The 24216-nt window shown below is 43.4% G+C and overlaps 1 protein-coding gene across 2 annotated transcripts in view; it reads left to right on the top strand.

Moving 5' to 3' along the window:
• Nucleotides 1-24216, top strand: part of Abcc4 (ATP binding cassette subfamily C member 4 (PEL blood group)) — a 224264-nt gene that overhangs the window by 89153 nt on the left and 110895 nt on the right. For both annotated transcript variants that reach the window (XM_071611592.1, XM_027938939.3), the window contains 10 exons: nt 96-185; nt 1397-1588; nt 7501-7595; nt 7789-7875; nt 12133-12229; nt 15446-15655; nt 17278-17418; nt 17783-17820; nt 18195-18289; nt 20081-20227. In XM_071611592.1, the coding sequence (XP_071467693.1) occupies nt 96-185; nt 1397-1588; nt 7501-7595; nt 7789-7875; nt 12133-12229; nt 15446-15655; nt 17278-17418; nt 17783-17820; nt 18195-18289; nt 20081-20227 (1192 nt within the window). The remainder of the gene's footprint in view (nt 1-95; nt 186-1396; nt 1589-7500; nt 7596-7788; nt 7876-12132; nt 12230-15445; nt 15656-17277; nt 17419-17782; nt 17821-18194; nt 18290-20080; nt 20228-24216) is intronic.

Below are 24216 nucleotides of genomic sequence, written 5' to 3'. Positions count from 1 at the left end.
TTCATGTGTGACTCTGGCTTTATTTTCTGCACCTTTTGGAGTGATTTATATTACTTTATTAAAATAAGCACATTTTTTGTAACTTTAATTTATAGACATCAGAAACCCCAACCCTACAAGGCCTGTCCTTTACTGTCAGACCTGGTGAACTGCTGGCTGTGGTTGGCCCCGTGGGAGCAGGCAAGGTAAGTTATGAGGCCTGTGGCAGCTCAGGCACCACCACATTCCTTGTGCGTTCTGGAGTGGAGCCCAGAGCAGTGCACAACACGATTTTGAATTGACTGTCCCTGGAACGGTCTTTCTCAGCGTGTTCTATGGGACGATGGTTTTGCAAGAAGCTTATGTGATTTTCTGAAAGAGTCGGCCTTTTGCGTATTGTCTTTGCTTTGGTGCTTCAGGTTTTACAGTTGGGAATTCCTTGTCTAGAAGTTGGACATGTCAGGGAACAAAGTTATCTATGTGGCTGCTGTTCAGGATGCAGTGACTGAGAAAGTGGGGACTTATTTTGGTCAGAGCATACCCTAGATGCTACGAGACATCTGGAGATTGTCCATCTTTACACATGTCTTCCTATGTCTTACCCATGTCACTCATAATGTCATGTCAGTGCACATGTTGTAAAAGTACGTCCATGGCTGGTGCTATGCTTAGAGCAGAAGGTGCACATGTAAGTCAGACCCAGTCACTTGTGCCTTCAACAAGCTCCCAGGTTCTGGGGACAGACAGCGAGAAACAGACGTTTTTAGTTCAGTGCTATAAGCACTCTAACAGTGGCCACCATAGGCATGTCACATCTCTGTGTTGTGAAAGATTAGAAGGAAACCTGCATGCACACTGAGTAGAGAAATCTAAATGTAGCCTGTACAGGTGGTAGGGTGATCACTTCCTTTTATGATGGATTTTTGCTCTCTAGAGGTCCTCTAAAAAAAAAAAAAATCTTTCCTAGTGCATTAGGTATATTATTTCTTGATACCTTCTCCAGAACAAGTATTTGGATAAGAAAAGTATGGGCTATGGGTCACAACTGCACTCAGTGTCTGATATATGCAGTATATATCATGAAAGGCTACAGTGTCACTTCAACACTCACCTGCACCCAGAGTTTCATGTAGCATTCTTTGTGACCTATAGTGTTTGCATATAGCATTTCATTGGGAGAAACTGTTTTGGGCAGAGTAGATAGTTACATTGTATTTTATTAATATTTTTTACAAAACATTTTACTTTGACTAATAGTGGTATTTCTAATATTTCCTTGAAATGTCTAGTGCTGACTCTTATCTAGTTCTAAATGAAAGGCTGGAGGTCCATCCCCAGGGCTGGGCAGGGCCGGGTGCAGGGTGCTCCTTCTGTCCCCAGTGCTGACTTCCCACGTGTTTTTCACCCTTCCTTCCAGTCTTCGCTGTTGAGCGCCGTGCTGGGGGAGCTGCCCCCGAGTCAGGGGCTGGTCAGCGTGCATGGAAGGATCGCCTATGTTTCTCAGCAGCCCTGGGTGTTTTCAGGAACCGTGAGGAGTAACATTTTATTTGGGAAGAAATATGAAAAAGAACGATATGAAAAAGTAATAAAGGCTTGTGCTTTAAAAAAGGTGAGTGACGACTTGAGCTACAGCTCTTGAATTACTAGTTCTGTTCTCATTAGTGTGAACTACAAGATTTTCGTGAAGTTTATTTTCTCTGACTTTTGGATGTTATCTAACATTTTAAGCTACTCTGCTGGACAAACACATGCCCTCTCTTACAGCTCTACTGGCTTAATCCTGGTGAATAGTGACATTCACAGGCACCATTTTGGGGGGATTTGGTTTGGTTTCGTGAAGTTCTCTTGACTTTTTTTTTTTTTAAGTTGGAAAATTACAAATGTTGCAAAAGTGAGGAGAACTGCATATTGAGCCTTCCCATGGCTGCCTATTGCCCCGCTTCAAACATGGTCAGCTAGTGGCCAACCTTGTGTCATTTCCACACCTGCCCCCTGCAGACACCTCCTCTCCCCCAGTTATTCTCAAGCAGACGCTAGATTTCACATATGTCATCTGTAAATTTTTTCATTATTTCTCTTTAAAAGGTAAGACTCCTTTGGAAAAAAAACATCAGAACATTATAGCTAAAGAATGACAGAATTCCTTGCTATGGTTGACTTTCTAGGCAGCATGTGTAGTTCTTTAATTATCTCATTAAGAAGTCTTGTTTACCTGCTAGTTTGAATCAGACTCCAGTAAGAACTGCACCTCTCACTTGGTGGATGGACCTGTCTGACCATAGATTCCCTGCTCCACTTCGCTTTCTTTCTTTTTTGGGTACTGGGAACAGAACTGAGAGGTTCAGTAGTGAGCTGTACCTTCAGCCTTTAAAATTTTTTTTTTTTTTTTTTCCATTTTAAGATAGGGTCTCACTAAGTTGGTTAGGGCCTAGTACATTTTTGAGGCTGCCTTTGAACTTGTAATCCTCCTGCCTCAGCCTCCTAAGTTGCTGGGATCATAGGTATGCACCACTACACTCATTCCACTTGGTTTTTTACTTGTACTTTTTTAAAGTAAACAAAATGTTTTAATTTATTTTTGATACTGCATCATTTCCCCGTTAGAGATTATTTTCAGGATGTTGAGTTTCACAAAAATGGCCAGATGAAAGGTTTTATTGAGCACAGGCAGATGATTGATGAACATAGTTATCTGAATATAAGTTGGCAAAGGACAAAATGTATATTACTGATAAACACTGTGTTACCCTCTCTGGGTTAAAAATTGGCGAATGATGGCTCCAAAGGGCTCTCCGCGGGGTCTGTTCAGCGTGGCCTGCACGTCCAGCTGTTCTTTTGTACTTTGAAAGAAAGGCCAGGCAGATTTTCACAGGGGTGGTATTGAAGGTGCCTAGCCAGCTTTGTGAGGAAAGCATAATTTCGCTAGAATACTGGCTTGAATATCATAGATTGTATTGGTAAGCAGCATTTTAGGACGGTGTGGACAGGGAAATAATCGTTTAATGAACTTTCATTGCCTTGTCCTGAGAGGCTATGTGTTTTCAAAAATGACAGCATGCAATGATGAGCTGGATTTTTGTTTTTAATTAAATAATTTCGCAATACTAGGGTTGAACCCTGGGCTGTTTTATAGCTGAGCTCCATCCCTAGGCTTTTCCATTTTTCATTTTGAGACAGGGTCTTGCTAAGCTGCCGAGGCTAGCCTCAAACTTGTGGTCTTCCTGCCTCAGCCTCCTAAGTTGTTGGGATTACAGGCCTTAGAGTTTTATTCAATAGTATACAGGCTGTATGTGCCAAGGAGGGGGAGCAAACGTAGAAGAGTGATCATAATAGATCCCATCAACTGAGCGTCCACTCGGTGTCAGTCATCTCGCTCTAGTTCTTTGGATCACATACGTGTGCTCTCTCTGCCTGTCATAGACACGTGCGTGTACACAAGGTACCTGAATTTTCGGTCTTCTACTGTAATTTCTTAGTCTTCAATGCTGTTCTCCTTATTGGGCCATTGGGGTCTGGAGATACAGAGTGACTCACCTGAACACTTGCAGATCAGGGTCAGGTGTAGCCGCATGACTCCAGATTCCAATTCTGCCAGTGCCCTGCCGCCTCTCAATTATGCTGTTTCTAGGACAGAACTATTTGAGAGACTGAGTGATTTATGAGGGTGAGCATGGAAAAAAAGAATCTCAAGCCTTGCCTTCTTCCTTTAATCAGGTTCAACTCCTAATGCCCATGTGCGGCGTCACACTCCCAGGTCAAGCCAGCTCTGCCTCCTTCCTCCACGTGGTGGAACATCTGTGATGGCAAGTGGGACAAGGGCGCCCACAGCCACGTGGGAGGTCTGGACCAGTAACAGGGGCCGTGTCTGGGGTTTTGGCCTCCTTTTGACTTTTCATAAGCTGTTGATGCACAGGGATGGTGATCCTGCTCTGCTGAAGGGCACAATTTCCGTCCTCTGCGTGAAGGCAGCCCAGGGTAAAGAAATAGAACCGAGCAGGAGTCCTGGCCCAGCCTTGTCCTTTGCTTGTTGTTACTTTGAAGACAGCATCCTGTTACCTTGTGGTGGCCTCTGGTGTCAGATGCAAAATGAGAGCATTGGCTGAGATGTTTTGCAGCTACTGAAGTGCCAGCGGTGACCCTACTTAGCAGGACATCAGCAAGATCCTTAAGAAACCAGGGAACCACTTAATGCCTTGGGAGAGCCTCAGCCATTTCCTTGGTGAATCCTGTGTCAGGGGTGGCTGTGAGGGGGCCACGGATGAGAGGACTACCCTGGGATCAGGGTGTCCTGTAGTACCCAGACTGCGGTGTAGTGGAAGAGGCTTCGACATGGGAGGGCAACTGTCCTGGGTAGCTCTGGGCATTTGCCTCAGTTTTGTTTCTTATTAATTGGAGGAGATATGGGTTGATCTTACGGTACCTGTGAAGTACAAACACGTCAGGTTTTGGTAAGTGGTAGCTGTTGGCACAATTGTAGCCCTTTTATCTAAATCAGTCAGTGATGAGTGAAATAAAGATTTCTTCTCACAGTTTCCTCTTACCCTCTTTCCAAAAAGCCCTGGAGGGGGAAAAAAACCCAGAAAAAGGCCGGATCTCTCATTTGATATATTGATAACAACTAAATGCTTTCTTTGTACTAGATCTAATGGAAGTAAATTTGGAAGTTCATGGAGATGACAACATTTCCGAGATCAAATAATGAGATGAAGTGATAATTCCCATGTAGGAGCATCCCTCTGGCTGATTATATATTCCAAAGGGCCTTGTGGAGAGTCACTGAACTTGACCCTGGAAGCAACCTCATCATCTTGTCATGGTGGTTAAAATCCCAGGCCCTGTGGTCAAACAGCTCTGTGACGAGTCTCAGTTCTTCTTAACTGGGTGTGTGTTTGGCTGATTGTCTGAACCTTACAAGCCTCATCTTCTCCGTCTGTGAAGTGGAGGTAGTAGAACTGTCAACCTTATAAGGCTTGTGAGGGCGAAATGTGATCATCAATTTAAAACACCAGATCCCTTAGCACAGGAGAGGCTTTATATAAATGTTAGCCCTTTGTTATATCCCAAATTTTGGGTAAAATCACCTAGAATGTAACATTGGGAATAAAGTGTCTGACTGTGCAACTTCTGTTATTTAATTTGACATTTGTGTAGGGTCTTCATAGTGTACTTAAAAAAAAAAAACACAGCAATACTAGTATGGTTGCCACAATAATAAATGCAGTGCAATGATTAAGTGACATCTGTCTGCACGTTATCCTTTTATCCTTGGGTATTTTTTAGAACTTTTAAGTAAAGTTCAAAGATGTGGGTGATAAATTCAAGTGTGATGTTTTTCCACATAGACCACCCCTCTGGGATACCCACAGGTTTAGAGTTTTTTTCCTCCTATTTTTTCATATTCCTGTTAACTTGGACATTTTCTTTCCAGTTTGACCTGACAATTATGGAATAATTATTATTATTATGTCTTTTTTTCTTCATCTCTCAATTGGGATAAACAGATGGGCTCCTGTGGCTTAGAATAATAAATAAGAAATAAATAAAAAATTAAATTAGAAATTTAATAAAATTTAATAATTAAGTAAGAAATAACATAAATAATTAAATAAGAAATGCTGAGTCACAAGAGCTGCAAGAGGGGGATCCAAATATGGAGGCTTGAGTTGATTGTGCAGTGTGCGAATGGAGATAGAGGGCTCCAGGTGTTCCGTTGCTTTGGTATTGTTTGCATTTTAAATGTATCTTTCAACAACCACTTGGGGCAACGTGAACTGAAACAGTAAAAATGCTCAGTTCAGAGATGAGCTTGGTTCAGTTTCCAGCCCTCTTCGTGATCTCTGAGAGTCCCTGGGCCATTTACGCTTGATCTCCATTTCCTCGTCTGTCCACGGGGCCAGTACTTACTGCAGGTTGGAGCGAGGGTTAGATGAGATCGCGCATCCAGACCCGCGCTGGGTGCCTGGTTCCTACCATCCAGGAGCTGACCAGTGGGGAAATGAGCTGAGTACAATGAATTCACAATAAATTGTGAAGCAGAATAAGGCGAGTCCTTCATAAGACATGTAAAGAAAGTTTTAGAAACCCACCAGAAAGAGAGGTGATCTCTACCTGGGGAAACGGGAATGGTTTCATAGAAGAAGTTAGGGTTAGGGGTTAGGGTTAGGGTTAGGGTTAGGGTTAGTTCCAGTAGAACCTCCTTATCTTAGCTCTCCTTTTTCTCCTGGCTTGTGTGGAGCAGCGGTCTCAGTCCACCCGACCTGTCCAGTATCCCTCCAGGACCTGGTTCCTTTTCCTTTGGTTTTCCCTGCTGTTGTTTCCTGTGTAGATTTTGTCTGTTGCTCTGTCATGATCCTCCAGTGTCACTGTGCAGGCGTGGAAAACCGTGCAGGTGGTGGGAACTAATGCTGAGGTGAGCAGATGAGATGGCTCGTGAAGGCACCTGTCTGTTGCTGGGGAAAATAAGCCCCGTGGCTTTAGAGGCCACCCGCGTGCTGAAGCCTGCACAGCGCTCTTCAGCCTGCATCTGCAGACTTGTGTGTCCAGCAGCAGTGGGCATCCCAGTCTGGCCGTACCTGAACTCTGGCTCTATCTGCTCCACCTGTGTCCCCTGCCTCCCAGCTCTGTCGATGGTGTCCTTGCTGTCCCCTTTCCTATGCTGAAAGCACTGTGGTCCTCTCTGCCTCGCAGCCCACTTGCATACCATCACCAGAACTTAAAGGCTCTGCCTTTGAAGTTGCCCAGAGTGTGGCCCCTTCTGTCCATTCCCTGGGGCCCACCAGGAACATTTCTCACCTTGTGGCTGCAGCCCCCAACTTGTGTCATGCTTATGCCCTGCCCTATCAACAGCTTCCACAAAGAGACAGCAGTGGTTACAACAAGCCAGATCATTTTGTTCTTATTTCAGTGACAGTAGAACCACTGAGCCTCTGGTCTCTTCTGCCTCATCTCCCAGTACTGCTCCCTCTGCCCAGAACTGCTGGACAGCAGTTGCTATCCTTTGAATACCTTGCACATGCATCTGCCCCGGGGCCTTTGCGCTTGCTCCTTCCTCTTTCTGGTACGCTCTTTGTCCATGTCTGTGCTGGCCCATCTTGCCCTCTGACTCAGCTTTGGTTGGAGCCATTGCTGGCCATCCTGTAGAAGTTGGACTCCTGGAATTCTGTATATCACCATGTACAGTCATGTTAATTTTTTATGTCAAGTCTTCCTGCAAGGAAACTACAAGGACTTTGCTTCCGTCCCTGCTGAAGTCATTGTCCCCAGAACAATGTCTGGCTTATTGCTGGTGCTCAGTACATACCCAGTAAAATAGTTGAGTGCATAAAATACTCTGGAAAACTACAGCATTAAAGTGCCCCAAAAGTTTTCTTGAAAGGTTCAAACTTCCAGTCTAGTCCCTGTGAATAGATCCACTGCTGCTGATCAGATATGCTTGTGTTTCCGAGGAACTGCAAAGTTTAGGTTGGTGACAGGAGAGCAGTGTTGAGTCTTTTCTCCCTTTTCCTGTATTTCTCCATGTAGGACTTACAGCTTTTGGAGGACGGGGACCTGACTGTGATCGGAGATCGGGGAACCACACTGAGCGGAGGGCAGAAGGCGCGGGTGAACCTTGCAAGGTGAATGTCCTTCTCCATTCATTCTGCAGCTTCCAGTGGGAGGACACGTAGAAAGAAACTGCTCGCCAAGGCTTGGGTCCGGGGGAAGCACTGGTTTTGGGTTATTTCAGTGGCAGTTGGTGGAATGGGATGGTTCCCAGGAGGGAGCTGGTGAGTGGGAGCGGCCTGCCTGACCCCTTTTCCCGTGTTCTAGAGCAGTCTATCAGGACGCCGACATCTACCTCCTGGACGACCCGCTCAGCGCGGTGGACGCAGAAGTCAGCAAGCACCTGTTCCAGCTGTGAGTCTGCTTGGTCTTACCACCTCTGCATCAGGGGCCCTTTCCAGGAGGCGCAGGAGAGGCCTTTAGCTTCAGAAGGCTCAGCTCCTCCACCTTTGTGCCCCTCTGCCCCTCTCGCCTGCCTCCGGGAAGATCCGTTTTAGAGAAAAGTTTGCACTTGTATAAGGTCGAGGTAGGAAATTGCAGGAGCTGCCCGCCAGTTGAAGTGAGAGGAGCCCACGTCCCAGGGAGTTACGGAATGGGGGCTGGGGGGATTTAGACCCCCAGAAGAAGAAGAATGACGTGCAGGTTTGACATTGAAGGACGGGACTCGGCAGACTGGTGCCGGCTGTCGCTTCTTTTCCTCCGTCTGTTCGTGGCACATGAGGGAGCGGTTTTCAGTACATGCAGGGCTTTTGTGGAAAGACCTTGTTGGTTTATGCTATTTTCACCTGTAGGTTTAGAAATAGTTACTAGTCCAGAATTCAGGAACGGTTTGCTCCTTAGCAGTGTATGGCTGCAGGAGTTTGATGCTGCTTCACGGAGCCTCGATACAAGGAACCCTGCAGACTCTCAGCAGTGAAGGGTCAGCTGACGTGTGCAGCTGGGCCTCTGCAGTCCAGTGCTCCTCCTTGCTTGCATGTGGTTTTTCTGCAGTTTGTCTTCTTTTATTCTTGCTTAGCCCCTGAGCCAGTGACGTAGAAGACTAGAGGCTTTTCTCTGTGTGTGTGTAACCTATGCAGACAGACACACCCTGTGTATTCTAGACTGGTCTTTTCAAAGCTTGTGGACTTGGTCCTGCTAAAACAGTATCTGATCACTCCCATCCCCCCTTAACTTTCTGCTTGTCATTCACTTTGCTGAGGGCAGTGAGCCCCTTCACCTATGCTGGTGAGGGGAGCCCTCTGTGCATGCTGAGATAAATTCTCTGACAGATGTTACAGCATGACACATCTTAGTTTGCCAAGGAGGGGGACAGTAAGCCACAAAGAAGTTAATGACCCATAGTGGGCAGAGTATGGGAGACACAAGTTTTGATCTCATTCTTGCCCTTAAGGAATTTGTTTCCATATGGAGTTTATAAAGACAAATTCCAAATTGTCAGGTGCTGGGGTTTGGCTTCCACATACAAGACTAGGAGTGGGGCAGTCAGTCCACAGTCAGTCCTAAATATGAAGACAGATGCAAGCAGAGTGAGATGATCGCATCACCAAGCTCTGGACTCCAAAGAGCCAGGACACGGAGTCCTCCACTGAGTGTGGGACTCTGGAGTGGAGGGAGGGTCACTAAATGTTTCTCCACCGGAGTGGGGATATAAATGTGTCTGGTGCTGGGGTGACAGATCATTCTGGGAGTGGATGGTGGTGAAGGTTCCACACCTGGGGCCACTTCACACCACTGCACTGTGCCCTTAAAAGTGGTTACAATGCTCAGTTTTGGTATGTTTATTTAAACCACAATCAAAAAATGTACCTGGTAGCATTGAGTCTTTTCAGAACAGAAAGTGGGAGCTCTCCGATGTGACCTTCCTCTCCTGCCCACTCCTGACTGTGACTCGCTGGCTTTTCCTCTGGGCAGAGAAGAGCCTTTGTCACTTGTATGATTCTTTTCCACTCAAGTTCCTCATCACTCGAAGAGCAACTCCCGGTGGGACCCTGTGGTAGAGTCCCTCTGGAGGAGAGAGGAAGGCATTCTAATTGCCGAGTGTCAGTGTGCATATTGCAAGAGCTCCCCCAAGTTTTCCTGAGAACACGAAGGTGTTTATAAAGTCCTCTCGCACCTTTAGGGTTTAATGACTTTGGATATACACTTGATAGAAGCAAGCTTGTTAAAATTGTTGTTTGCTAATCAGAATCACATTCTTTGGGGAAACTTAGAGCAGGGAGCACGAATGCAATTTAGGAAATCACTCAGCAGCAACTGGAGAATGTTCTCAACGAGTTAGAAAATTGGATTGAACAATATGCTATGAAAGATGGCGGTTGTGTTGAAGCTTAGAAATGTGAAGTGTTTTGTATTGAAAATGAATGAATTACACTTCTGTTTGCCATTAACAGTTTTACTTCAATCATGAATATACATCCAAGGTATTAAGGTTTGTGAGTTTTACAACTATATGTTGTAAATACAAGAGAATTTTCACATGCAGAAGGTCAGGGCCCTTAGGTTAACTGATGCCCATTGGATCTGTTGCTAGGTATAAATCTTGTCTGTGAGTGTGTGAAGGTTCCCCAGAGCCAACCTGCTGACCTCCCCTCCTCCAGATATTCTTATGGCTCATGTGTTACTTCCTCATAGACAAGTCTTTCCTGACCACTCCCTCTAAAATAGCAACCTTCACCATGCTCACATCATGACCCAATAATGCATATTCTGTTTTGGGTCTCCTCTGTATGGTGCGGGTGTTGTCTGTTTGACCAGTGGGTGTGTCCTCAGCACTTGAATGGTGCCTGACACTATGTAGCTGCTCAGCCAATGTGGGTTGATGGAAAGAATCAAAGCAGTGACTCTGTCTTTCCTATTTCTGTTGCTTGCATCACAGTATGGGTCAACCCTTAACAGTTCTTGTATAGAACAATCGTCCATGTATAGACTGGTTGCTGAACCAATCAGTATTTTTATGGCATGGCGAGGCGCAGTGGCACACACCTGCAACTCAGTCTGAGACAGGAGGATCTTGACCCCAGGAGTTCAGAACCAGCATGGGCAACATGGCAAGATCTTATCTCTTTCACGTCTTCGAAATTTTAACTCTTAACAGTTCACAAAGTATTTTTCTAGAGGTTTTGAAAAACTCCTAATTTTGGAAAACTTTAAAGTCATCAATAATAATATCATTTTACTTATTTACATTAGCTTTTCTGTGATGGAATATGTTAGAAAGGAAACATTTTGAAACCTTGGACTTGAGACTCTGGGACACAGCAACACATCATGTTTGATTTTGTTAACATCTCCCTACAGATATTTATATAAAGGGATGTTTGGCTGGTAGTTTTGCGTTAAGGAGAAACAGTTCTATGGAGAGCTTGAATATTACACAAGAAGAAAGGTTTAGTAGGTTGAGAAACTTAGGTATGAAATAAGACAAAGTAAGATATTTGAAAGTATGAAGTGATAATTTTTGTGTATAGTTTGAGATCTTGGTTCTGATCATGGACCCCATCCCCAAATCATCTTTTATTTACAGTTTGTCAATCCTGAATTAAAAGCCCAGGGCTGGTTGGTTGGAGAAAGATGGAGATAACATTTATTGAGCACAGTTATGTTCCAGGCCTTTCCCAGGGGTTGGTGTTTTGATTTCTCAGAACATTCCTATGAGTTGACGTTAGTCTTGTGAGATAGGAAGAAACTGAGGTTCTAAGAGGTCTAGTGGCTTACCCAGCTTTGTCAGGCTGGTGAGAGGGAGCAGAGATCTGAGGAGCTCAGATTTGGTGCTCTCCAGCACGTGGTGGTGTAGCCCACGTTCCTGACATTTGCTTTGTGCAAGGACCTGGAACCCACAGTATCTGTCCGCAGCCCTGCCTGTGGTCCCTGGGTCCCACTCTGTTTACCTGAAGCTGGGAACTGGTTTTGAGCTTCCAGGGTCTGCAATTAAAATGTGGGGGCACTTTTTAGGGTTATTTGAGCCATTAGATGATTTCTACTGTGATTTCGACCATTCAAATTTTGTTCTTTCACTTTCATATTCAGTCCTAATAAAAGAAAATTGGCTTCTGCCACGAGGCTTGGAGTGTTGGGTCTGACTGTGGCCTCAGTTCAGTCATTTTTCTATCTGGGGTCTAGAATATGCACTCTGGCAAGGCTTACTGAAAATCTAAGACTTCTTCTGTTTTGGTTAGTCTCATACATCATCACTTAGGAAACAGTCTAAGGAAAAGAGCCACATATTTATTAAATGACATCAGCCTATTTCTTCCTCATTTCTGCATAGAGTATTTTACTTAAGTCAAGTTTTTAGAATCTTGGTATCGTTCCATTGTTTTATCATGAAATATGTTAACAGTTAAACTGAGTTTAAAAAAAAAATTAATAGCCATTTAGAATTTCCTAGCAGCTTAACCTCAGATGTGCTGCTAGTGAGTTTGAGTGCCCAGGTGGCTCCCTTGATTTATATTCGCATTTGTATTTAGTTCATATTTACATCTGTACTTAAGCTATGCATCTTTGACTGCACTGTTGTCTTTGTTTCATTTTAGCTTGAAATGATTTTATTTTTTCCATTTGGAGCACCCTCGATGTGGTTTTTTTCATATATTGTACGTTTTACATTTATAGGTGTATTTGTCAAACCTTGCACGAGAAGATCACAATTTTAGTGACTCATCAGTTGCAGTACCTAAAAGCCGCAAGCCATATTCTGATATTGAAAGACGTAAGTAATTTCTAGAGATCTGGACTTGCTAGTACTCTCGTGTGTGCACAGAGGTGTCTTCAGCAGGTCACCCTCCTTGGGCTTCATTGGAAACTCCCTCTTTTCCCTCAATTTCAAGTCCTTACCTTTGAAAATAAATTCAAAGGCTTTATAGAAATGTCACTATTACATTTTAAATCAATTATCCTAAAGTACATAAAACTGCTACCTTACATTTATCAAATTACAATGGTTCTAGTGAAATTGTTAATGATAATAATGGTGCTGTTTCTTTATAAGGTTTTGTCTCCTTTTCTGTGACTTAAATAAAGGAGATTATTTGGAAATCACAGATGTTAAGACACCTTTGCACCCATTTGGTTGTCACCCACAGTTTCCGTAAAGAGCAGCCTGCATTCATAGCAACTCACAGGCAGATGGCTGGGCTCCCCACCTGCAGCTCCCACCTTCCTGGCACAGCGCTTGCTAGTCTAAGTGCACAGGTGCTTCCAAGTGCCCAGTTTATGTGGATCCTGTGTGGTGATGTGAAAGGCAAAACCCCTGCCGTGGTGGGACTTCCGTTCTCCCTGGGGAGGATATGGTGGCTGGGATAGAGCACTGGGTATTGCTTACAGACTGGTACAGAAGAAGGAGGTCATCTGGCACGCGTGGAGGAACTTCAGGGAGGCCCCATGCTATAGGACATGGCCCAGAGCGTTGGGCAGTAGGCCTGGAATTGGCATGGAGCTATTGTGTGGTCTGCAGGGGAAGGACATGGTCTGATTCATGATTTTTTTTTTTTTTTTTTTTGTAAAAAGAACCCTCTTGGCACTGGAGGGGCTATAGCAGAAGCCGTTAGAAGTCTTTGTAGTTCAGAAGTGTATCAGTTTGCTAGGGCTGTCAGCACAAGTACCATAAACGGGTGGTTTAAAATAGCAGGAAATTATGGTCTCGGTTCTGGATCCTGTGAGTCTGAAATCAAGGTATGAGTGGGAACATTCTCTCTCTGAAGGCTCTACCGGAGAACCCTTCCTGCCTCTTCTACCTTGGGGTCTTTTGCTGGCAGTCCTTGGCACTCTTTGGTTTGTAGCTGGGGTACTTCAGTCTCTGCCTCTCTTGTTATGTGGCATGCTTTGTGTGTGTCTGGGTTTCTTCTGAGGACATCTGTCATTGGACTTAGGACACACCCTACTCTAGATGACCTCATTTTAACTTGATTACACCTGCAAAGAAACAGTCCCCTTTGTACCCTTCAAAAATGTTTTAATACTTTTTGTCTGTATTAGCTTTGCATTTCTACACCAAAATGCATGAGGTAGCTAATTTGTAAAGAGAAACAAGTTATTTAGTATACAATTTTTAAGGTGAAAGGGCTGGGTGCCTGTATTGGCTCAGTTCTGGCAAAGGCCCTTCTAGCTGTAGTCACCTCATGGAGGAGGTGTGGGTGGGGAAGAGGTTATGTGGCCAAACAGGAAGGCAGAGAGAGACTCAGGTCCCATAGCCCCTCCTGAGGGCTTATCTTCACGACCAAAGGGCCTCCCAAAGGTTTCTTCCCAAGAGTACTATTTTGGGGACCAAGTTTTTAAACACATGGGACAGTGGGAAACACTGTTAAACCGTAAGTGAACCATAGCACCCTCCCACGGTTTCTTGGTAAAGTTATAGGAATATCACAGTGAATATTAGCCACGGTTCACAAAATCTGTGTGCATCATTCTCAAAAACAGAAAAATTTCACATTATTGCAATAAGCAGGATATATAATGATAGCAGAATTCTTGCAAAAGTGTTTAAGTGCCTCCTTGATGCTCAATGTGCCTAATAAAGCGCAGTGAGGAACCTGTCAGTCAAAGCTCTGTCAAATGAATCCCCCCACCCCCAGGAGGATTATAAAAATGCAGAGTAGCTACCTCGTCAGGAGCAGTTCTGTGTGTCAGTTCTTTCCTCTTCCTCCAGGAATAGGGAGCTTGGATTCCTCAAACTTGAAAACAATTAATTTCATGTGCACAGGGCTGAAACTAGTACGGTAAAATCCAAATGCCAGTAATACGATGAGCACAGAGTCAGTGGGGGTTAGATTAGCCTTGTCACCATTCCTCAGATGGGGACTGCTTCTGGGGTCCTACTTCCTGCTGGTTTTGAGGATACCTCCCAGTTCTAGTCCACTGTAGGGTACCTTGGATGGGCTGGGGTCCATTCCGACTGTTGGTCTGGCCCCTTTCTAACAGCAGAGGGTATCGCTGCCTACTTCAGCCTCTGAATTGTCAGTACTGGTCTTCTCAAGAGAATTGTCCTCTTTATACCAGTAGTCGTCTCTTTGTGTCTCATTGACACTGAGTAAAAAGGGGTAATTTCATTGAACAAGCTTGTGAATTTTACTTCTGAAGTGGGCCAAGCAAGACACCTGGGGTGGTATCTAAGGACTGAAGTAGCAGGTGGGCTTCTGGCCACATTTCCCCACCTGACCTGCCCTTAAATCCAGGGCTATTCTCCTTTGATTTGTTTTGTATCCCAGGATTTTGTCTAATATTTTATTTGTGGCTCTGAGTAAATCAAATCAGTCTCATTTCATGGGATGAAAAAACGGTAGAGATGTCTGCACATTATTTTCCTTAAGTTTGTAAGGGGGAGCTGTGAGATGAAGTGTCACATGGTATGTTGATTTTTTGGTTGGAATTTTCTTCAATTTGGGGGGCAGATTTAGAGTTAAGACTATGAGGATGCAGTTCATGGGGTCAATGTCCAGGGTTAGTTTGTACATCTTGTCCTAGTGGGGACAGGTAGCCAGCTGTCGCTCGTTGAGTGATTTCTGCCTGTGTACATATGCTTATGTCTGCCTCCCTGTCAATCAAGTGTCTTTCCTGGAATCCCTTTCCCTGTTCTCTGTTTGTTCTGCACGAGGCTTACTTCATTTTCCATGTTCTGTAGACTGTACTGACCACCCTCCCAATATCTGTATTTTTTGCTTATTAAATGCTGGTAGTATTTATGTCAATGCCCTCCATTCTTAATGTGTAATATATATATATATCTCCATCCCCCAGCACCTAACATAGGATTTAGCAGAAAACAAAATTCTTAGGTATGTGTCAAATTAAATTATACCAGATTTGTCAAGCAGGATTCCAGACCTCAGTACATTCCTAGTTTAAGACCAGTTAATCTTTGATGAGGATTTGATTGGATTAGATTAATATTATCCTATGCAAATGTATTTCTGTGAAATTTTTATTTTAGGGTGAAATGGTGCAGAAGGGAACTTACACTGAATTTCTGAAATCTGGAGTCGACTTTGCTTCTCTTTTAAAGAAGGAAAATGAGGAAGCCGAGCAGTCTCCAGTTCCAGGGACTCCTACGCTGAGGAATCGCACCTTCTCTGAGTCCTCGGTTTGGTCTCAACAGTCTTCTAGACCGTCTTTGAAAGACGGTGTTGCAGAGGGCCAAGATGTGAGTCGTCTCTCGTTACAACATGTCCTGGTTCTGTTGGCTCGTAAATTTTTGGTCGACTGTGCGCATAGCATCTTCTTTTGTCCCACAGTAGATTCTGTGGTTCCAAGGTCTTATTCAGCAGAGTTGGTAGAATTAAAACAGACCAAAGGTGAGCAAGCCTGGTTGGGGGCTTTCCTTTGGTTTTGGGCTGGAGAGCCTCCTAGGTATCAGTAGGTGGATATGCTGCTAGACATTCCAGAGGCATATGTGGCCGATATTGACCTCAGAATTCTTGACTTTATTATAGGTCACCCCTACTTGCTCTGGTAGTTCCTGGCTCCCCTTTTACATCCACAGGCTTGATTTGAAGAACCCCTTAGGCTGTTTCTGCCATGGCCTGTGTTAAATCAATTACTTTTTCTGATTGTTGTAAGATTCTGACGTTGCATGTGACTGATGGGATTCTTTTTCCCATGGTTCGTGTTAGGCCAGAAATTGTGTATGCAAACACCTAAGAATTTCCAGCATGTGAGATAGACCCTTTAAAGTTAGTTCCTATATTTTCTTTGTATTCTTTAAGCCACATCTTAGTCATCTTTGAATGTCCAGTGGCCAGCATAGAGCCAAGTACATCCTTAGCTCATGTGAATCTATAATGTATTTTTAAGTCCTTCAGGTAGAAATGCACTGAAGCTCCCTTAAAAATAGTTATCCCTTGGTATTGGGAGGAGATCATTTCTGGAAATGCTGGGGATATCAGAACCTGGGGATGTTCAACTCACTTATATAAAATGGCATAGTATTTGCATATAACTTGTGCACATCCTCCTGAATACTTCAAATGCATCTAGATTCCTCATAATACCTAATACAATCCGATGCTCTGTCAGTAGTAGTTATGCTATATTTCTTAGGGAATAACGGCAAGGGAAAGTATGTATATGTTCAGTACAGGTGCAGTATTTTCCCCCCAGGCATTTTTAATTTGTGGTTGTGGAACCCATGGTTGCAGAGTTCCAACTGAGTATTACAGGTATTCTTTTGTTATCCAAACCCTCACTGTCCAAATCTAGGATCCTGGATGATTCTGACAAGCAGCTTGAGATAACATGCTATTCCTTCTATCCAAACTCTCATTGCCCAAACTCTTTGAACTCAGTTACTGTATTGGGCTAACATTTTGAGTCTCTGCTTTATTTGTGGTTATTGTTGGTGCTGGGGATTGAACCGAAGGCTACTATATTTCCATGGTTGATTGACACAAATAATCTAGAGTGGCCATTATTTCCACATTATTAACTTTTGAGTTTGGTACAAGTTTTTCAACATTTACACTCGAACTTGGGTATGTCGGGCATGTGCTGAAAATCATGTTACGCTTCAAGCAAAGCCCCGCCATTCTCTTATTTTTGAGAGACTCCTAGAAGTGAGATGACTAGATCCAGGGTGAATGCCTTTATAGATTGGCTCGCTATTTGCACACCCTTCTCTATGGAAGATATACCATTTTGGACTCCCCCAGCAGCATGTGCCTGTTTTCCTACCCCTCTGCCAGCAGGGGGCACTGTCAACTTCTGAACCGGTCAGGTGTGCTAGCTTGTGCACTACTTTGTCTCTTAATTGCCCTTTTTCCTTCATAGACAGAGAACGCACAGGCAGTGCAGCCAGAGGAAAGCCGTTCTGAGGGAAAGATTGGCTTTAAGGCCTATAAGAATTACTTCACAGCTGGGGCATCCTGGTTTATCATCATCTTCCTCATTCTGCTGAACATGGCAGCTCAGGTACGGAACGGCAGAGTGATCTCCACGGATCTATGTTTGCACTGTGATTGCTGCTCCTTGTAGTTCCCTTGGGGTTTGCACGGAAGTGCTGCCTTTGGGGACCAGTAGGAGTGGTGCTAACTGGGGCTGTGTCCATTACAAAGAGCTTCTGTCGGAAAAGGGCATCTTCTAAAGACTCTAAGATGACACGTGCATTGGCTTGACCTGCTGTTGTCTAGGAAGTAGGGCTCGCTTGGCACAGACCTGGACCAGAAGAACCATCTCTGTCCTCTGGAACCTTCCTTTAGATTATGCTTTGTGGGGATTTAAAGTTTCGAGTTGGTAAGTCATGCCAATGCTGGGTTTTTATTTTTTTCTCCTCCAGGTTTCTTATGTCCTTCAGGACTGGTGGCTTTCCTACTGGTGAGTTATTTCTGGTCTCATGTGAAGGGCTATATAATCAATACCAAGTCTCACTTCTCCAGAGTTCAGGGAGAGGTGGAGTTTGTTGAGCCTTCTCTCCTAATCCTCGCATAGTTACCTGAAGAAAAATTAAAGTTCTTGCTGGTGGAGTGTGACCCATAATGGTCTCTACCCACGTCTGATTCTCAGCAGCATGTTGAGAACTAAAAGTCATGATTCAAATTGAATTTTTATAAGGTGGATATACAAAGCACTGTGTGAGACAGGGATCGTTTTCTAGCATAAAACATTCCTTCCAAATTGAGGTCCATTTTTAGATGTTTATCTAATTTCCATCTATAGCTTAATATTTCCTTTTTTCCTCTGTTCCATAGGGCAAACGAACAAAGTATGCTGAATGTCACTGTCAATGGGGAAGGAAATGTAACCGAGAAGCTAGATCTTAACTGGTACTTAGGAATTTATGCAGGTAAAGTTTAATCATTTGGTCTATTATGTGAGAGCCAGAGATGCTTACAATGAGCCAGTGTGGGTAACTAGGGCTTCTAGGAGTAATTCAGTAGTGTCTTAACAGATTAGGAGTCTGAGTCGCATTTACTCTCTGAATTAATTAGAATAATTATTTTTAAAATCTACTAGAAGAAAGAGGCTGAATGAAGACTCTTAATTTGCTCTGTACTGGATTTTGAAAGTTAAACTAGGATTGAGCATTCAGAAAATCAGCCACTGGAAATATGTGGCTATTGTCTATTCTAATAGGTTGCTTTAGCTAAATCTTATATCATTATATGGATGGGCAAGGGGATTAGAAACGGATCCCCACCCTGTGGTTCGGATTGTTCCAATTCTGTCTGAATAAACCCTGGCTTTTATTGAACTTGGATGAAATCCTCTGGCAGCAAGGACCCCCAAATAAAAGCATTATTCCCTCACAGGTATGCAAAGCTTCCTCCACAGTACTGCTCATCTCTCGGGCTTCACTAATTACTTAAGAGGGAAGCTAAGCAGGGAGAGACCCAGTGTCTGGGAATTAGGGATCCTTCTCTTCTTACCTCGCAATCACAATGTTATCGCGTCCCCGACTGTGTGATTAATTTAACATTTGGCTTGCCAGACTAATATTAACGCCTTGCGCTGTTTTCACAAGAGTGCTTAGAATATATGTAGCCTTGCATGCTTTTTAAAGGAAATCCTCATCTAAAATTTTAAATATTTCTACAGAAAATGCTTGTACAAGCTTTCCTCAGAGTTGAGTTTATCTCTGTAAGAAGCTGCTCCCTGAAATTTGGTACTCATTTTGTTGATCTCTTGCTAAGAAATCTAAAGCCATTAGCTGTTTACCATCTGAATCGGTGGGGGCTGGGAGACCTGGAGGAGAAAGGAGACTGGTTCCGTTATTTATTCAAGTAGAATGTGGGGCAAAGGCAAATAAATGCCTGGTGGTGAAGTTTGGGCATTTGTGCAGCTTTTGGTGGTTCAATAATGTGAGGTGTCGTTAGAAGGGAAAATATTTATTACAGAAGTTATCTCCACTGTATGTAGTAGCATTGTGCATTAAGCAGGGGAATAGGGCTTGATGCTCAGGGGTAGTGTTTACTTAGCATTCCTGAGGCCTTGGGTTCGAAACCCAGCAGGGCAAAGAAAAGCAGGTGGAGGGAGGTATTAGGAAAACTCTTTATGCGACTACAGGCATACTGAATCTTCATGCATGTCTTATTATAAATATTTTGTATTTATATGAAACACTGGGGGATTAGCTGCTTATTTAGATTAATTATCTTTTGTTAAAATGTAATTTCTATTTTCTTGCAATTCAGTTACTTAAGAGTTTTTCCATGTGCAACTTAATGTGGTATTTTCAAATTCTTTAAAGCTACTTGGGCATTTTCTACAAGGAAAAGGTAAATCATTTCTCCTGTTCCCTGTTAATATGGAGAAGGCAAGGTTGCCTACTTTTTAAGATTATTTTTCTTAATTCTGAGTTCTAACAGAACTTGTAATTGAATTAGATAAGCCTAGAATGAAATTATAGTTTGCACTTCTCTTTTTCCCCATGTAGTTTCCATTCAATAAGAAGAAAATGAACCCCTTCAATTCTTTTTTGTCAGTGCATCTTGTAAATACATTATATTTTTGTAAAAATCCGGATGCTTTTTGGAATGGATTACATACTATCCTTATAGATCACCTGATCTTCTTTAGCATTATGGAAGAAAATGCAAGGGTCCTGTGTTCTCTGAGTCATGTTTCTTTATTTCAGGTTTAACTGTATCCACCGTCCTTTTTGGCATAGCAAGATCTCTGTTGGTATTCTACGTCCTCGTTAATTCTTCGCAAACTTTGCACAACAAAATGTTTGAGTCAATCCTGAAAGCTCCGGTATTGTTCTTTGATAGAAATCCAATAGGTAAGTCAGATACCACATTGCTCAGTGAATACGTCCTGTTAACACATTGACGATCTGGTGACATTTCAGTCTCTGAAAGTGGAGGCAATCCTGGAAGAAAATAACTGTGCCTGTTGATTCGTTTTCAGCCTCACTGATATCCCACCACAGAAAATAATATCAGGACCATACAGTCTTTTATTTTAAGTTGTATGTGTGTGGAACAATGAATGAATGTTTACTTTGCAGAATGTTTTAGGAATAAGTTTGTCATGTGGCATACGTGCAAATGTGTTTAAATGGAGTTGGACAGTTGCTAAAACATTGACTGTGGACATGCCTTGGCCTCAGCCCCCCTTGGGGAAGATTGTCTCTGGAGGAACACCCTGAATGCGAGACTGCGTGCCTCTTCCTTAGGAGGTTTGTCCATTTCTGGAACCCCCGGGCTCTATAGACCCTGATGATGAGGTTTACCCAAAGTAGTAATGAGTTAACTAAAACCCAAGATTGCTGGATGTGGTGGTACACTCCTATAATCCCAGCAGCTAGGGAGGCTGAGGCAGAAGGATCATCAGTTCAAAGCCAGCCTCAGCAAGGTCTTTAGCAACTTAGTGAGACCCTGTCTCAAAATAAAAAATAAAAAAGGCCTTGGGATGTGGCTCAGTAGTTAAGTGCCCTTGGGTTTGATTCCCAGTACTAAAACAAAAACAAAAACACCCCAAGATTGGTAAAATGTTAACAGCCCTCAGTCAAAGCTTTTAATTCTGTATATTAAAAAAAAAACAAAAAAAACCTTCCTTTCCTTTGTTAGATGTTGCTGTTGCCGTCACCTGTGACTATTTGTGGTTTTGAAATCACTTTGGTTGCACAATGGGGATTTGTGGTACCTGCCGTGGAGATCCTCAGTAGTTAGTTTTTCCACATTAGTGTACCTGGTAGTTTCCAAGTGGTAAATGTCTCTGCCCTGTGACCCTGCATTGCTCCGACCCAGGTGCCTTGCTTCTGAAGTAGCCTCCTTGACCCAGGTTTCTGGGTTAGTCATGGCCATATATCCCCACATTGGCTAGTTGGGTGCACTTGTGGTGAGGCCCACAATGGCTTTGTTTATGCAGATGACAGTTGCCAGGGAGTAGGTCTGGAGGGAGCACAGGAGAAGTTTTGGAATGGCCATTGACAGCTGAGTGACTAAGACCAAATCACATAGTTCCTGTTGTACAGAAAATCTCAAAGCAGGGTGTAGTGGGTGAAAGTGTGGCCCCAGGAGCCAACTGTCTGGATTCAATCTTGGTACTAGTTTCTAATCATAATAGCTGGTTATAGTTACATTGATACTCACAAGCTAGTTACTTAATCTCTCTGCATCTCTTGTGTTCCCATCTGTGAAATTGGGTTAGTATTCATGCCAACCTTACTGAAGTCCTGTGAGAATTCAGCAGGCTGATCCATCCCCAGTGTTTGAAGCCAAAACGCACCCCATGGTGGCCAGTGAATGCTGGCAACAGTGACAGCGTCCTGGACTTCAGGTTCCTTTCCTGTGGGATGGAGATGCCAGTTCCTGCCCTTTCTGTTTTATGCTGTATTGTAAGGATGAAATAAGAAAGCATCTTGTGTAGATTTATTCAGAAAATATTGTTTAATCCAGGCACTGTGTGAAGTGCAAAGAATTGTGAATGCAGAGGCCACACAAATAACATGGTGCGGTTGTGGCTGTCATTAGAAAGTGACTGGCGGCTTCTGGACGGTAGGCCCTTATGGGTGCTCCACGTTCCCACTTAACTTGAAAACTGCAGACTTAGAGCCTTCAGGGTCACCGCCTGTTGTTTTCATGAATACACCTGATTGCAGTTAAGGAGGCCCTTCATGTTCAAGACCCATAGACTTCTCCTCATGATGATTTCTTCATTAATCAGGGATTTGGGGCCTAGCTGACCAGCTGAGTGACTGAATCTTGGAGGTCACTAATCTTACAATAGCAGCTCATAAGCATTCATCTTCTCCCTCCCATACCTATGAGCAGGATTTTATCCCTTCAGTGAAATAGGAGCCCAGATAAATACTCTGAAGATACGCCTGGTTTGCCCAAAATGTTTGGAAGTCATATATTATTTACTTTTCAAGTGATGGATTTAAAACAAAAATTTAAAGACTTGTTTAGATTTAAATTTTTACTTAGATAATTTTTTTGCATTTTGTACAATGGTGAAAGATATACCACAGCTATCAATTATGCCCCATAGTTTATGTTGCCTATTTATGATCTGTAATGGTTATCTAACAATATATTAAAATAATTGCTCTGTAAGATAGCAAGGCAGGCATGCCCTCTTTCTTCAGTGCTATTCAATGTATATGCTAAATGTACAGACTCCTTCCCCCAAACCCACCCAGAATGTCATGCCTCCTGAATTACAGGAGTGTATTTTATGAGAAGGTGAGGAAGGAAGTATACTTTTTTTTTGTACGTTTGGTTCTGGGGATCGAACCCAGGACCTTGTGCATGCAAGGCAAGCACTCTACCAACTGAGCTATATCCTCAGTCCAGAAGCATACCTTTTTACTTCTTGATATTTAGTTCTTTAGAGCATGCTCAGTAAGAGTCTCGTATGAACTCAGAGCAGCAAGGACTTCTACCAGCAGGTAATGTCCAGTAAGCTAGACAGAGGAGGGAGACTGGGGAAGAAACTCTCCATCCTGGGGTTGCTACATCCCAGCATGCACCTGAGATCTGGCCAGAATCTCCTTTCATTTCCATCTGTACTTTCCACCAGGGACCCTGCCCTGGTAGGTACAAGTGTCTTCTTCATTGGTTCATGAGCGCTCCAGCCTGGATGTGCTATTTCTCTTAGCACACTTCCTCCCCAGACCCTCATTCCTGTTGCTAATCATCAGGGGACTCAAACCTTTATACTTAACCCCCACTTTCTCGGAAGGTGCTAGAAATAGTGACTGCCAGGCCAACATCCCAAGTTCACTTACTTGGGTTTATGGAGAAGAGCAAGGCAAACCTGGACACACATGTTTCTTTTCCATCATGAAGTTCTGACCACACTTCCCCATTCCAGATGGTCGGCTACCAACCAGGGCACCCCTCTCCAGTCATCAGACTTTAGGTTACTACTCTCTGTTTTGAACCCAGGCATTGGTGCATGATGATTTATCAGGTCCTAATTTGTGTAATATGATTCCTTACTGTCTTACACATCTTTGATAACCTGGTAAATCTTAAGCCATTGGGGTAAAATTTGAACCAAAGCAGTGTATGACCTTCAAATGGTCAGAGCCAGATTTTTTCCTCCACTGCTCTTCTGTTTCCTGTCTTCCTTCTCACTCATCTCGATTTTTATCCACTCCTCCTGGATGTATCTTGGCAATGGTATCATGTCTGTTAAAGACCCTCACATTTTCTGCCGTGCCCAGGCTTCCTCCGCATTTCGATGGTGACTTGACTTGAATAGTGCATTTGCAGATGTCATCTGCCACCTCTGCCAGTCCCCCCTCGAAATTTGTGTTCAATCCTAGCCCCAGTCCATTTTCATCAGATTTTACTAACCGGCTCATGCCAATCAAACAGTAAGTCATTCAGAAATTAAGAGCCAGTTTCTCTTTTAAATGTAAATCAGGTTTTCCTTACTGGGACAGAATCTATGCAGCTTTTGACATCTGGCACAAGAGGGCAGCATGATCTGCAGGATTTCAGATAGAGTGTGTAAAAGCAGACATAGCAAAACGCGGTTTGATTTTAAAGCTATCTTGGAAATTCCATTTTTGTAGCTTAGGTCTTTGGTACCTTGATATGTGTTGACAGGGAATTTTAAAAGTATCTTCAGTGTATATTTGGAACATTAAAACTGCATTAAAGAAATATAAACAACATTGTCCGGAAATACCTACCATTTCAAACGAAGGATGCAGATTTCCCAATTAACACTCTCTGGACTAGAAATTGGAATAGGCAGCCACTGACTTCTCATCTGGATATATTTGAATTCCTAAAGGGTACATACTGGTGC

Source organism: Marmota flaviventris, chromosome 4 (genome assembly GCF_047511675.1).
Source record: "Marmota flaviventris isolate mMarFla1 chromosome 4, mMarFla1.hap1, whole genome shotgun sequence".
Classification (NCBI taxonomy): Eukaryota; Metazoa; Chordata; class Mammalia; order Rodentia; family Sciuridae; genus Marmota; species Marmota flaviventris.
The sequence above is the reverse complement of the archived record's forward strand: the minus strand, read 5'-3'. Positions and strand labels throughout refer to the sequence as shown.